The sequence below is a fragment of the Eutrigla gurnardus genome (genome assembly GCF_963514095.1).
Source record: "Eutrigla gurnardus genome assembly, chromosome: 16".
Classification (NCBI taxonomy): Eukaryota; Metazoa; Chordata; class Actinopteri; order Perciformes; family Triglidae; genus Eutrigla; species Eutrigla gurnardus.
In genome coordinates, this window is record NC_139927.1 from 15,641,474 (window position 1) to 15,656,559 (window position 15,086).

General features: G+C 44.3%; 1 protein-coding gene across 8 annotated transcripts in view; it reads right to left on the reverse strand.

Annotated features, from left to right (window-relative positions):
- enah (ENAH actin regulator) overlaps positions 1–15,086 on the reverse strand; it is a 101,839-nt gene that overhangs the window by 24,986 nt on the left and 61,767 nt on the right. For all 8 annotated transcript variants that reach the window (XM_084030744.1, XM_084030743.1, XM_084030748.1 and 5 more), the window contains exon 4: positions 3,825–3,897. In XM_084030744.1, the coding sequence (XP_083886870.1) occupies positions 3,825–3,897 (73 nt within the window). The remainder of the gene's footprint in view (positions 1–3,824; positions 3,898–15,086) is intronic.

The window sequence follows — 15,086 nt, forward strand, 5'->3', positions numbered from 1 at the left end:
GTTGCATTGCAATAATTGTTGGATCCGGCTGTGCATTTCAGAGCAGGAACAGTGCTCCGATCAAGACTGAGGATATCAAGATTTATTCAAAAAGAAAAAAACGTAAACCACAAGATGGACGGACTTTTGACAGAAAATATGATAAAATAAAAGTGATACTATTTTGATAGAGCAGAAGAGCCCCGCGTCTGTCGACATAGTTCCTGCCTCCGATGGGAGAAACTAAAACAGGTCTCTCTTCTCCCCGCTTCCCTCTCTGCCTCGCAGGGAAACGTTACAGGATTCAAAGCTGCGAAAAGCCTTCCTGCTCGGTTTAACTGCCGTCTCACTCGCCTCCTGACAAGAGTTGCCAGGGAAACTGTTGCTAAGGGAGCGTGGGCGGCAGCGCGGCCTGAATCCCCGCACGCGCATAGACAGGAACGCACGTACCCCTTTGCCTCTTTGCATCAACTTCCAATGACTGAGTTGAAGACACTCTGAGGAAGTCAAGAGAGGATTTGTGGGCAATATTGCGAACATCAAATGGCTTATTGTCAACAGTAAGAGCGAAGAAGCATGAAGGAGGACAGCTGCACAGACAGAATGTGAATAATATTACAACAGCGTCTGCAGTCGAACGCTATCATTCTCAAAGGCTTGGAAATGACTTCAGTTTAATAGTTAGGAGTGTATTGATTAGAAACAATAATGAAATGATAAAAGATACCTGAGGGATTCATGCACTCAGCCATCTGACCTGAAACAGTCCGAATGACCCAAAACAACACTAACACTACGTTATATATTATAAATGAGAGTATAACAAAGTGTATCAGAAAATACATCAACGGCTAAAAAAGACAAATTGAGCTTCATTGGCTCAAAGATTATACAAGGAATTTAACTCAATATACACATATATACATTTGTGTTAAGTCATAATTATATTTACTGCTACACTCGGCCCCAAGATGTTCATTTCATCCTTCCCACTGTCAGTCAACATTTATTCTGGTAATATCACTTTTATTTCACGTTGTTATTAATTATTAAAGTGCTGTTATACTTCACACTCCAATATTGCCACGATCGTTGCATGGCTGTTTGTTTTCCTTTGAGCAAAGACGACGTCGCATCAGGGTTTTGTGCTGAAGTCTGTTGGCCAGCTGGACTCAGCGGCTCGCCTGATTGGCTCACAGAACCAGGAACTGTTGTATGGATGGCAGGGAGCCCAGATGGACCATATGGAGCGACTCTAGTGAGGATCTAGTCCAAGTGTGCAGTACATGCACGAGCACACACCCCATGTGTCATGTTGGGTACCACGGACGGAAGACCCCAACCTTGTTATAAAAGCCCAGCTAACGTATGGGATTCAGAGATGTGTGTGTGTGTGTGTGTGTGTGTGTGTGTGTGTGTGTGTGTGTGTGTGTGTTTGTGTGTGTGTGTGTGTGTGAGAGAGAGAGACTGTCAATAGGGAATGTATGTGGATGTCAACACATGTTTGTGACAATGTGCAGAGCAGCTGCTGTTGTTTTCGTCCTCTGAGTGTTAAATACCAGCAGCTACGTGCTAACAGCTAACATGCTCCGTCTCTTTACCATATCTCTGTCCTCACATTCATTCCCTCTCTCCCCCAACACACACACACACACACACACACACACCGTTGCTCCCACGCGCCGATACGGCTATTTATTCCAGCGCCTATTATTTCCAGCTCATGTCTTTTTAATCCGAGGGTAGCAACCCCGCGTTTCTGAACAGGTGGTTCATCCTCACTCTTCCCATGACCTCCTCCACTCGTACACGCCGCGAATATTAATTTTTCAATCGATCGGCGCTGAAGCATCGCGTCTGGCCTTCTACCACCCCCCAGCTCCGTCTCCATGGAGAGAGGGATTCAAGAAGAGATGGAGGGGAGTAGCAGAAGATGTGCATCATACTTTCCTGCCGTCACGTGACACTGTGGAAAACCCCATTCCACAGAATTGTTGCAGCTTCTCCACAGACGAATGATCTCAATGTTTACTCAGGACGAGGCCACACTGATGGCTGAGGAACGTGACTGAACATATGTGGTCACAAAGGAATGAGGTGAGCTCATCGTATTTAAGGAGGCGGAGAGGACCTCCGCTACCAATCATCCGCATCTTTTTTCTCGCTTCTTCTTCCGTCTCCATATCAAGCTTCAAGCTGTCACTTTTCTGATAAAAAGGGAATAATGAGGGAGCCAAAACTTGAAGCTAGAAAGACTTGAAACTAGCAATTGAGACCATGTTTACAATGTTCACTGAGGTAATAAATCAAGAGAGAAGTAGGGATATTTTCTCATAGACTTCCATTCAATCAGAGAGTCGCCGCCCCCGGATGGCCAGCAGGGAGAATGCAAGTTTAAGGCACTTCAGGTTTGGCTTCACTTTTCAGAACTTGAGCTTGCCGCCTCGTAGATGAATATTTTAGAAAATGTTACACTCTGAGGAACCCAGAGCAGACCTGGTGTGGATCTTTGCTCAAAATCTTGTTTCAGAAGAGCAAAATGATCTGGACATAAAATATTGTGTTTTTATTGATATAAATGTATGCCGATGTGAAGAGTGTTTCAGGTACCAGGAGAAGATTGAAAGCCTGGATGAAATGCTGGTGTGCAGACGCTTTTCTCTGATTAGAACGGTGCTTAAAAACAACGTTTGTGGGTTAAACAGACGATCCACATCTTCCAAAGCACATGTTAGCGTTTCTCTATGAGAAGTCTGTATCAGCAGATGGCCGACGATCCACTGCCTGTCATTCATTTCTAAATATGGAAATATGGAGCATAACCGGAAACGAGGGGGAGAGGTGGAGGTGGAGAAAGACACGGGGTTGACAGGATAAAAACGAGAAATCAGACGGTGTGGAACATGTTGTGTTTTAGAAGAATCCATATTTTAACATCTTCGAGGGAATCTAACCGCTGACATCGGTGGAGTTGGTGACCAAACCAATCAAACACTCCTGTCAGTCTTGGCGCTCAATGGAATTAAATTTCAGGGGCAGCGTGTGACATCATCAGTGCACAGTACAGCTGTTACGGCACACAAAATTCACAGCTCTGTTTTTGGGTCACCGTTAAATTTTTGGTACAATTTTTGGAAAACAGAAAATGCAGAAAACAACTAGTTCCAGTTAGAAGGTGTTTCTCAGAAATGCTTTAACAAGAGGACTTGGAGTTGCACAAAGCTTGAGATCCTTAACACATCACTCTAAGATGTTAAATAGGTGTTTGCTTGGGTGGGGATCTTTCATCAAGCCTCCGTTGAGCCTTTAATTAGTTTGTACAAGGTGAACGCTGATGTTTAGACAGTCCTCCAGCTGCCATTCATGACATTACAACGTGGTGAGCGGCGGCTGCCCTTCATCTGAACCGGTTACCGAAGCAGCCAGCATTGTTTGGCTCCGCTAACTGCTACTAAAGTTAGATGCTTACGTCTCTGTGTGTGGTCACGTGTTGGATGAATATAGTTCTATTCAAAATGGCCATGACGTGCCCTCCCCTCTGTTTGCATGGGAGAGTGTGTGTAGCCAATTAGTCCCAGTTACATCCTTGAACAAGCCTTCTTCTGGTGAACAGGTTTGAAGGCTCGGCCAACAGCTGGCCTCCATTAACACAGTATGCAACTATGTGTGTGATGTGTTCTCTAGCCGGTCCAGAGCCTCGTTATTACCTGAGGGGAAGAGTGGCCTTGTATGGGGAGGAAAAACAACTTGGAGCTGGCGTTCGCCTGTCTGTGTAAGACACTTATAGACCGGTGTTGGAAAAGAAGAAAAAAGACAGAAGAAACAATCAGTCCAAGTGTCCTTACCTTCTCTGCAGGTCCATCTCCTCTGGCGTGGGGCCATTCTGAACCTGGGCTCCCTGTCTGGGCAATGTGGGGCCTGTAGGGGGCGACACACACAGACGGCTCCCGTTAGACATTCAGCTGACGTCCTCGTCATGACGGACACGTGGAATATTTCAATAGTCCAAAAATACACCAAACGTGAAGCAAATGTTTGGCCTGCATTAGTCACCCAGGTTATCGCAGGATAATTTATTCGCTTCAATCACGATAAAAGCGTTGGGGAGGCGGAGCTTACCTCCATGTAGACACCAACCATGTTTCATCCATCGTGGCTGAAATAACCACTACTGTTGCTTTGTACATGTTATAAAGTCCCAGATACGCCGTCCTGTCTGAGTTCATGACATCATCCAGAGGTGTTCGGTGAATTTCACTGAGCTGTATTCAGTTGCTAGCGAGACACACATCGGCTGGTTTACCACAGCTGGATGAACCCAAAAAAAACTACAAGCAAACAGCTTTTCCAACAGTGATGCTAGAGAGGAAGGCAGAGCGTCAGAGGGCCACTGAAGCGTCGGAGTGAGAATGTGTTGTCTTGGCATAAACTGTGAAACACTGACACACAGACGTATCTTCAGTAGCAGTTGGCACAAGAACAAGAACAACAGACACCCGGACACCCATCACCTTCTAATTTACACTTGCAAATGAGCCGTCTTCTCTGCACAACCTGAGCGGGACCAGATGGACCCCTCCGTGTACCAGACTAACACGGTCCAGGCTGGACCACAATCACAATTCAGTGTTAGCTGTCTGTCAGACAGAGAGACAGACAGATAAAACCAGCCCAATGTGTTGCTGCAGCCAGGCTGACGGCTGCTCCTGAATACCAACGCGCTCATAAACACTGACCCCACTTCACACCACTGGTGTTGGCAACCACCACTTTTCCACGAGAGGCAAACAATGTTCGCCACGTCTGAATCAAAACACACCATTAAGACCGTGGGAATGAATTTCTACGGCCATTCCATCGGCAAACGTGCAAAATAAGAAAAACAGGAAGAGATGATGAATTATCTAAAACCGTAAACCTTAAAATCCCCAAACAAATGTGTGCACAGATATGCAAAGATGAACACAAAGTCATCTGAGAAGGAAAGACTTAGTGTTTAGCTAATAAAGAGTAAGTAAGTGGTTTTGTTGCCTAAACCAAACCTTGTGTGAAGTTTATTTTGAAAAGACACTGTTTGTAATGAGCTTATATATAGACAAGTGCAAACGTGGCACTAGAGAGGAACGTAGAGCGCCGTAGTTTCACGTTATTTGACACACTGAGAATGTGTGATTCACGTTTGTCATAACGCTGCTGCAGATTTGTTACTTTGGGTTTTCTACTTGGGGTAGAATGTTTCAAAACATGGCTACACAAAATACCGTGTATGGATATCATAGGAAGCGTTGCCCTCGGTAACATAACTCCACGTCTGCAAGTGAGCTGCGTGTTCGCAGCTCAACCGAGTGGCGACGCCTCGTTAACGTCCTGTAGTTCACATACAAACTATATATCAAGTCAATCAGAGATGAGCAGCAGAAAACATAAACCCAGATGAATCCAAAGCATGCGAACCAAAGCGATCTCTGCCAGAGAACGCTCTGACAATGACAACAAGTTCAGCGTCTCTAGGGAACACAGAACAACCATGTCTTCATCTCGCTCTCCATCTGCCGTGATCATCCAAATCCCGTCGTCTTATTACCATCCTGATGGCTTCCTTTGTGTGGGAGCCCGATCGAAATAGTATTGAATTAAGCCGAGGCCACAGGCAGTCAATATCTGCAACTGTAATTGCCGACATGGCCTCTCGTCTCCATCTTCCGCTGCCTGTGGCTGAAATTGTGTTACTGTCTGCTCTAATAGAGCTTATGTGCTAATGACAGAACACAGACAGCAGCCGGCAGGGCATGGTAGGAGACGTTCCTTTGAGCCTCGTTTTCCTGTTAGACCCAGCTTTTTATTACACAACTTATTATCTTACTGTTTCTACATAAGTAACTGGAAGTTTATGGCATCTCACATTTCTGAATGTTAATGTCACAACACAAACCTGGCTCTCAAGGAGGCTTCTCGAAAAGAGACGTTTAGTCATTTTCCCTTTTAGCCAAGTGGAAGGTTTTAAAAGTTGATTCAATGGCCGAAGTCTAATGGCACTTAGCCTTGGCCCGCCTCCAAATGCACTATCTGACACAATGCTGGGAAAGACGGGGTGATGGAGAGAAGGTCAGAAGCACAGCTACAGAAACGGGGCTGTCCTTCACTGTGTCAGCTGGTCTGGAGATCACTCTGCTGTTAACAATATAAGAACCATAATAGGATAATTGTCATGAGGACTTGGAGGGCCAATATGACTCGGCAAAAAAAAGGCTGCAACAAAAGTGGATTTTGAATGTACAACAACAGGGAGGCTCTGGAGTCGGAGCCAAGAGGGTAAACATTATTACCCCTTTCAACCTCGACAAAGGCAGCGCTCTTACCTTTCACAATAAAAGCCCTAGACATATAAACAGCGTAACCTTTTACCAAAGGGGAACTCAAATCCACTCAGATCACTTTGCTAAAGGGAAACTTGATAAAATATCTGACAGTAGCTTCGACGACACAACAGTTTAATACCCCTGGGTCAACATCCTGGTATTCGCTCGTCTGTCTGTGCAAAAATAAAGCCTTATATTGAAAAGTTGTTGCAATAGTGAGTATTCGTGTTTTCATCATGCCTTATGGTGAGGAAAAAAAGACTTATTTAGACAACTGATTATGAGGTTTTCTATCTGACTTTAACATTCAAATTCCACACACACACACACACACACACGCACACACACAGTTAAACAACTACAGAAGTCTGGCTCCATATACCTACATGAGGGCAGCGTCAGTGTGGGCCTCTTCTGGCAGCAAACATAGCTCCACAGTCCGTGGGGGGCCCTGTCTGACCCGTTGCCAGGCCTCAGAGCAACCACCACCCTGGTGCCAGCTCCCCCCACCGGCCCAGCCCCCCCAGTACAATCCTGGGAGTTCACGTACAGAACCATAGCCCTGGCTTCGGAGGTTCTCCTTTCAATTTCCTGTGCCTTAGTCCTGCATCATCCACACTGCTGGAGGTTTGCAAAGCTCAGACTGTTGCTGATGCACTTAAGTCTCGCCAAAGAGAGATAATGACAAATATTGAGTCGTCCTCTGTGGCAGTAGCCGGCCGAGTTCTTTATCCTCTGTAAACGTGATGCCTTGATATCCTGACGGCGCACCTTTAAAGATGACACTGAAATGCCCGGCGTGGTCGCTCTTTGTGCCGGCTCGCCAATGCATTAGAGTTGATGGGAACAAAGGGAGAGGAGAGGAGAGGGATGGACATAAGAGGCAGAGAGGGAGGATTAAGATGGAGCTGGACAGAGATACAGGAAGAGGAGAACGCAACACAAAAGGCAGAAAAAGAGACAGAAATAGGGCGGGAGGGAGGGAGGGAGAGAGAGAGAGAGAGAGAGAGAGAGAGAGAGGCGTGCAGAATGTGGTGGGACTCTACCTGATGGGCTGGTCGGCCAGTTTGTACTTCCTGGATCTCATCTATTATTCATAGGCTGGTTACGGAGAAGGACACAATGCTGCTGCCCTCCATATCATCACCAGCGTGTGTTTGTAGGATACTCTGTGTCTTCTGTTCCAATTATTCATTCAGATCCCAGAACGCAGCATCAAGTCACCAAAATAAGTGTTGAGAATAACAGTTGTTTTTCTAGTCGTGCAAAACCTTTGCTATATTCACTATAGGACACCCATGCACTATCAAATAAATGTAACTCACATTAGACTAACTTTCCGCGGACTATTCTATAAATTCTCCAATATACTGAATATGCTTTGTGCGAAGACCCCTTTTGCTGTTGGACCACGTCCTCCGCGACAACATGGAGATGGTTGGAATATTTGTGGTGCTCACAGCATTTAGAGATGACAAAAGACTTCAACAGCAGTGTGTTTTTCAGAGTCACTGTCGATCCTCCGCGAGGACGACCACAAGCTAAGCAGCGTCGCGTGCTCCCAGGCTTCGATTGGCCGACACATTCCGTTTTTTGCAGCAATTAAACGTTTTTTTGTTTGCACTTTTTTTCGTGAAAGCTGTCTGCATTGGCACCACCTTTCATTCAGATGAATGTGTATTCACCAACCCATTCTTTTGTGTTCTTCAGAAGTGTGTGATATGTAAATTCACTGTACATTGCTGTTGTTTTGGACAACTGGCTGCTGTAACCTGCAATGTATACCCTTCTGGGTCTATACTAGACGGTCATAGCATGTAGAATAAGAGAGAGACAGAGAGAGAGAGAGAGAGAGAGAGAGATTGAGTGTCAGGGTGATGCAGATGGAGAGGTGGAGGACGGGGTCATTCTCCTTTGGCCGCCCAGACAAACTGCCTGTCATCAAAGCTGCCATCCGTCTATGTTTGTAGCGATGAGCCGACGTCGTCACCCGTCAGGAGGTCAAGGTGTCGGTGTGTACCAGCTGCATGAGCGTCGGTTCAGTATGAGCATCCATCATCCCGTCAGACAAACGGACTAAAAGGCCCACGGGGGGGGCTATGATTCAGTATGATGGCGGTACGTTTTTAGCTCCACTCACTCAGGTCATCCCAACTGTCTTCACTCTGTCAGCGTTCACCTGACTGACTCGCGTAGCAGGATTACAGCGTGGACACAAAAGAGTCCGCATATAGCATCACATCTAGTTCATGATGTCATCAGCCGAGCATCTACAGCCACGCCTTGTGATTGGCTACAGGCTGAGCTGGAAAAGAAAAAGACAACCTGCTCCATAGAAACACAATGCCGTAGACCACGGACAAGGATCAGGTCTGGGCTCTGATTTATTAAGCCAGACTCCCTTCCAAGCGTAATCACGCATTCCTTCAGAGCCCCCCACACCGACTGATACCTCCCTCTGTAAGGGAGTGTGTGACATTGCTGATTCATGACGTGACGTGTGGACAGTTGTGGTTTGTACTTTTAGACAAGGAGACAAATGGCAAATAAATCACACAGTAAGTGACCAGTGCATGAATTATTCCCTCTGAATCAGCCTCTGCAACAACTCCTATAATAGTGTTGTGTATCGCATCCAACCCGTCGCCAGAATGATAGTTGGCATTGTTTGATTCTGCAAACCACGGAGACGTTTCAGACCCAAAAATAGTTTAAAAAAAGTTTCCTCAATGTTTACTATTTAAATTGTTTGTGCTAATATAGTAACGTAAAACAAGTAAAAACATGATGTAAAAACATAATGTATCAACGTAATGTAAAAATAGTGCAAATTAAATCACGTAAATTACAGTGTTCTCTACATTACATTGTTGTTACATTACATTACATAATATAATAATATAATAACATGATGTAATAACGTGACAGTGTAACGTCATAATGTAACTTATAAATGTAACTTAACGTAAGGCAGCAGTGTAACGCAACAACGTAACACAACAACGTAACACAACAACGTAACGCAACAACGTAACGCAACACAACAACGTAACGCAACAACGTAACACAACAACGTAACACAACAACGTAACGCAACAACGTAACGCAACAACGTAACGCAACAACGTAACCCAACTAGCATTAATAAATATCTGTTCTAAGCACACTGCCTTACAAAACTTGATATAATAAGCGTAACAACGTTACATTACAGGCATAAGCTCCATGTTGACTTTTGGTTTCACACGGAACACAAAGAGCGGTCTCCTGGGTGAAAGTCCTCTGTTTGGATTACATTTTTTTTAAATCATTCACAATTTAAATCACTCACACTAAAGTGATTTAAGGATTAAGGTTTTAGGGAAGATGCATGTGTTTGGGAGCTACTGAGCATTTGACTGGATGAGACTTGGGTTACACTGCACGTTCCCTGTGAGAGTTTGTAAACAGATATTTTGATATAGTTTTGCTGCGGTTAAACTTTGCCCCCAATATTTCTGCATTGACAGAAAAGACATTTCTTCACAGACTCAAGGTAACACTGGGTGAGAAGGTGAAATACAGTTGTTCCTTTTAAATGTGGAGCATTCCTTTAAAAGTGATGTAGCTATAGTATATACCTATAGGTGGTGAAAACTCCAAACAGGTTTGGAGTCCTCTGGATCCCCTCAAGATCAAAAGATGAGATAAAAGTAATTTCCAGGTTAACAGAGTTCATAAATGTACTACTACTGGTCCTAAAAGTCAGGTCCAGTTACTATTGATTTCCTACACAGAGACACGTCAATCCAGCAGCCATGACTGCAGACTGAATACCAAACAGGGCACCAGGCAGAAGTAAAAGAAAGTATGAAGCTGCTTCTGTAACACAGTTTTGGGAACGTGCCTGACTACTGCTGACCTCAGTGTTTCCAGCAGACAAAGATGGTGAAATGGTTCTCGGAGGTCTGATAAGGGCGCTCCATCAGTAACCATTATGAAAATGGGCTTCCCGGCACTCTATAGACCTACAGCAGATTCTCTGTTTGGCCTTAAAAAAATAACTAAAACGGCTGCTCTGACACAGAACACCACCCTGATGCAGTATTTTGATTAATGAGAAGCATCTTTTAATTAGTTTTGAGGACATTCATATTCATAGAAATCCATAAATCCTGCAGAAGCGAGGCCCCTGGGCAGCCTGTTAAATGTATGTATTAATGAACTGATGAGTGAATTTCATGCAGCACAGGGTGATGAAATTCTCAGTTAATTTCATACCCAGAATGCAGTTGTTTAAGGTCAAGAGTTTGATCCTCATGGGATTAGTATTATCATAGGACCTCTGTCTTGATCATTAATATCTTAATTATCACTGGATTCTATTACAGAGGGATTCAGTTCCCTGGAGGTCCAGTGTGAACAGAGCGGTCTAGCTGGGACTCCTTCACTGTGGCCTACGAGTCGGGGGAGTATTTTGGGGTTCGGGGGGTCGGGATGTCTAGAAGGCCAGTGTGATACCGACACCTCCGCCGTCCTCTCCTCCTACGGATGACCACCGGACATTTGACTCCAACCGTTAGAATATCTCAGTGACATGTGCTGGGGATCATGAGGGGATCATGTGTCAGAGTGACACAACATGCAAACATGTACTTATTATAGTCATGGATCTGCCCGGCAACAAGTGGGCTGGCCTTTCAGACAGCATTGAGGGGTCGGGGTAAACAGTGGGGTAATCCCCCGGGGTTTGGGGTTAGAGTTAGCACGCATGGTCCTGAGACAAACAACAAGTGGGTCAAAACCTTGACCTGCAGCTATTTACATAAGAGATTGATGTTTGAGTCATTTCTTCACAGAAAAATGTTGCATGTCCGCTGCTTAAAGGTGAATATTTACTATTTTTTTAATAAAACATATTTCCAATGCAGCCATGTAGATGAAATTGAGATCAGACTGGTTGAACCTTAATAAAACTACAAAGATAAAGAAATAAGTGAAAGACTTATAAGTGAAAAACAATGTGCTCCATGCACGATGACACTGAAAGAAACGTGTGAGACTGCAACAGTATTCATGATGTATGTCTTCAATGGCACAACGCGACAAAATGAAGATTTATATTCTATGGTTTATATCCATTCGTCCTCCTCATCTCTGAACTGTGAGATACAAGCAGGAAAAAAGGCTGACTGGGACGTGTAGCTGCAACCTCCACCTCACCAGTGAGTATATTTAGGTAAACAAAACCAATACTGCCATGAATTATATATTACAACGTGACTCATCAGCTCGCCGGCTAATGGAGACAACAAAAAGGACCAAATCATTGAACTGGAGTGTGTGAGCCAGACTTTCTACCACACATTCTTCGGTGTAAATAAAGAGAAAAGAAGATGAGGAACTGGGGAGGAAGTGGCTGGGAACGCTCGGTAAATGGAGATGCAGACAGCAGATCGGTTCAGATGAAGAGCAAGGAGCGAGTCACTGGTGCGTAAGTCATCAAGCTATTTCATCCGTCGGAGCAGTTTCTGATATCGACCTCGAACTTCTAGAGATCTGAGCAAATAGGCAATTATGGTCAGCGGCAAGACGTGAACGTAGGAATGTTGGTTTTGGTTTCGAGGTTCCAGGAGTCAAATGTTTTTTATGAACGGAAAATGACAAAGCCTGGGATTAGGCCATGTTTCAGTGTCGGTTACTTGCTATTACGGTTCATTGTTTATGATTTCATTTCTCTGAAACGCACTGGTTTGTTGTCTCTTTGTTAAAACAATTTACTTGATTTTACTCTTGTTTACATTTGTAATTTATTCTATTCTATTTTTGCTCATGAAGTTAGGCACACAATAATATCATCACATGTTGTAATGGTGTGTGATTGTGTGAGTGACCAGTTATTCAATATAAAGTGATTTGAAATTAACACACACACACACACACACAGACAATTAAACGTCTCTCAACTGTGGTCAGCCCTCCCTCCAGCCTTCCTGCACTGTTGCTGCATGACAACTAGAACGCAGCTTAACCAATGTGATCACACGCCGGCTCTTAGCCAATCAGGAGAAGTCTCCGCCGAGGCCTCGCTTCCGGCTGAAATGTGAGTGAGGCTCGTGGGACAGAATGGCTGAACGTTTAAACACTCGTGGATGGTTCACACTCTTCATCACTACAGGGAAGCATGAGAACGAGCAGGGAAGAACTCATTCTACCTCTTCTCTCCCCTTTCCAAGCCACTGACTGGCTGTTTGGGTAACGAGCAGCTGTTTTTACTTTTACAACTTCAAATCTGTTTACCTCATTGAGGGAAGTAACACAAAACCTATTAATTATAAGCAAACATGTTCATACGCCAACAGTCTTTGGGCTGTACTGTAATAACACAAAGACTAAAAGTCAGTGGTCCTGTTCCAATCCCCAGAATAAAGGGTTGGGTATCAGTGAAGGCACCGAAATACACTCAGTGTTGTCGGGGGATTCAGGGTAATGTTATAGATTCACGAAGCGATGTCTTCACATTGCTTATTTTGTCTGACAAAGTCTGAAACCCACAAGATTAAATTCACAGCGACCTAAAAGTTGCTCATATTGACAGTGAGCACCAGATGACAGATGAGTGTGGTGATAAATGACTGCAGACTGATTCACACACGAAACAACGGTCCTACTCACTCCTGAGGGTGATTTGAGCGCGGCTGACTTTCTGTTGATCCCGGGGGAATCGGTGAACTCTCGCTGCAGCAGGCATGTCTGTGGAGACCTCAGTGATGGGGCCTTAGGGGGTCCTGGGTTTACCGAAGCCTCCAGCAACAGCCAGTCAGGAAATGTACACAAAGCTGGTGACCTCTGAGCTTTTCACTTGCTCTGCACGACTTTCCTATTGTCTCTTTAGCCGCTCGCTTCTTTGCATTTCTCACTCTCTTGGTATCTCTGTCTCCTCCGACGCCTTGGCCTCTCTCTGCTGATGTCCAGCTGTGTTGCAGCGTTTTACTCTTTGCCAACCCCAACGTCTGCTGCCAGAGACCATGAGCTCATCAAGGAAAAGAAATGTGGGGCAGGTGAACAGATGGAGGGTGAGGAAAAGGAGGCGGAGGGGGGGTCACGCGCTGTCACGATCCGATGAGCACAAACACATGCCAGACTGATGTGGTGCACCGTCTGAGCTGCTGCTGTACCCCTACATGTTTACACCGGCTCTGACCTGCAAAAACACACCAGGAACGTAGGCTGTTTCTATGGGACGGCCATGAAATGTCCAACTCTCTCAGGTTTCAACTCTTCCTCCCCACAAAGCCCCACATGGCCGACTGTTGCCAGGGGCTGGAAAGACCCAAAATAAATGACCACTTTTCTGCCAAGTCTGAAAATGTTGCTGACACAAGAATCCACCATTGGCTCTGATCTGCTTTCTACTCATCGTTAAACTGATATCTTTTTAATATCTTCAAGGCTTTCTTGAGGACTTTAGAAAAAACGTATATGTGTATGTGTATGTATCTGTGACTTAAAGGTATTGTGAGAAGCGTATCTGGTTATGAAATCGATGTAATATGCCTCTGTAGGACCTGCACATGTAAACGAGACCATCAGCCAGAATATATTTCTATATCGTTATTCTGAACACATCATCAGTGCCACCAGGTCAGATTCTGGTCATGCGGGTTCATCAAAAACTCCTTCAGCTCAGACTCCAGTGAGGCCTCCGGCAATTATATATACATTTAAGTTTTTTCAGATGTAATTTAGTTCTGGTCATTTTGGAATCCATTATGATCTGATTTTGAACAAACTACCCAGCTGTAATAAGAGGCTAATCTTACCGATGACAAAAGCCATCAGAAGAGACCACTAAGACAAAATGTCCTCACTTTAACCACTTTTGCATGCATTGCTGCAAAAATCAAAACAACAAATGATGAATTAATAAAAAAAGGATGAATCAATAATGAAAAGAGAGAAAGGGACAGACATGTTTAGCTGCATGGGTGCTGCCGATAGATGAGGCTGCTGTTCACATCCTCACTGCAGCCGTTTCAACACAAAGCACTTTTATAAGCAGCTGTTAGCACTTAACACACATCCAATGCATCGACAGGTCACACCAGGACAGCTCTGCTCTGCTTTTAGTTCTTTTTTTTTTTTTTTTACCAAGCCTATGTTTCAAAACAAGGGGGAGATAGATGAGACAAAGTTTAATCCTGTTCATCCTGAACATCAAACTTGGACAAATCTTTCCACGTGTTTCCTTTAAGAGCCACAGAGAGACATTTCTACACAAATCACAGTTCTAAACGAATCACAGTTCTAAACGAATCACAGTTCTAAATGAATCACAGTTCTAAATGAATCACAGTTCTAAACGAATCACAGTTCTAAACGCATCACAGTTCTAAACGAATCACAGTTCTAAACGAATCACGGTTCTAAACGAATCACGGTTCTAAACGAATCACAGTTCTAAACGCATCACAGTTCTAAACGCATCACAGTTCTAAATGAATCACAGTTCTAAACGAATCACAGTTCTAAACGCATCACAGTTCTAAACGCATCACAGTTCTAAATGAATCACAGTTCTAAACGAATCACAGTTCTAAACGCATCACAGTTCTAAACACATCACAGTTCTAAATGAATCACAGTTCTAAACGAATCAGTTCTAAACGAATCACAGTTCTAAACGAATCACGGTTCTAAACGAATCAGTTCTAAACGAATCACAGTTCTAAACGCATCACAGTTCTAAATGCATCACAGTTCTAAATG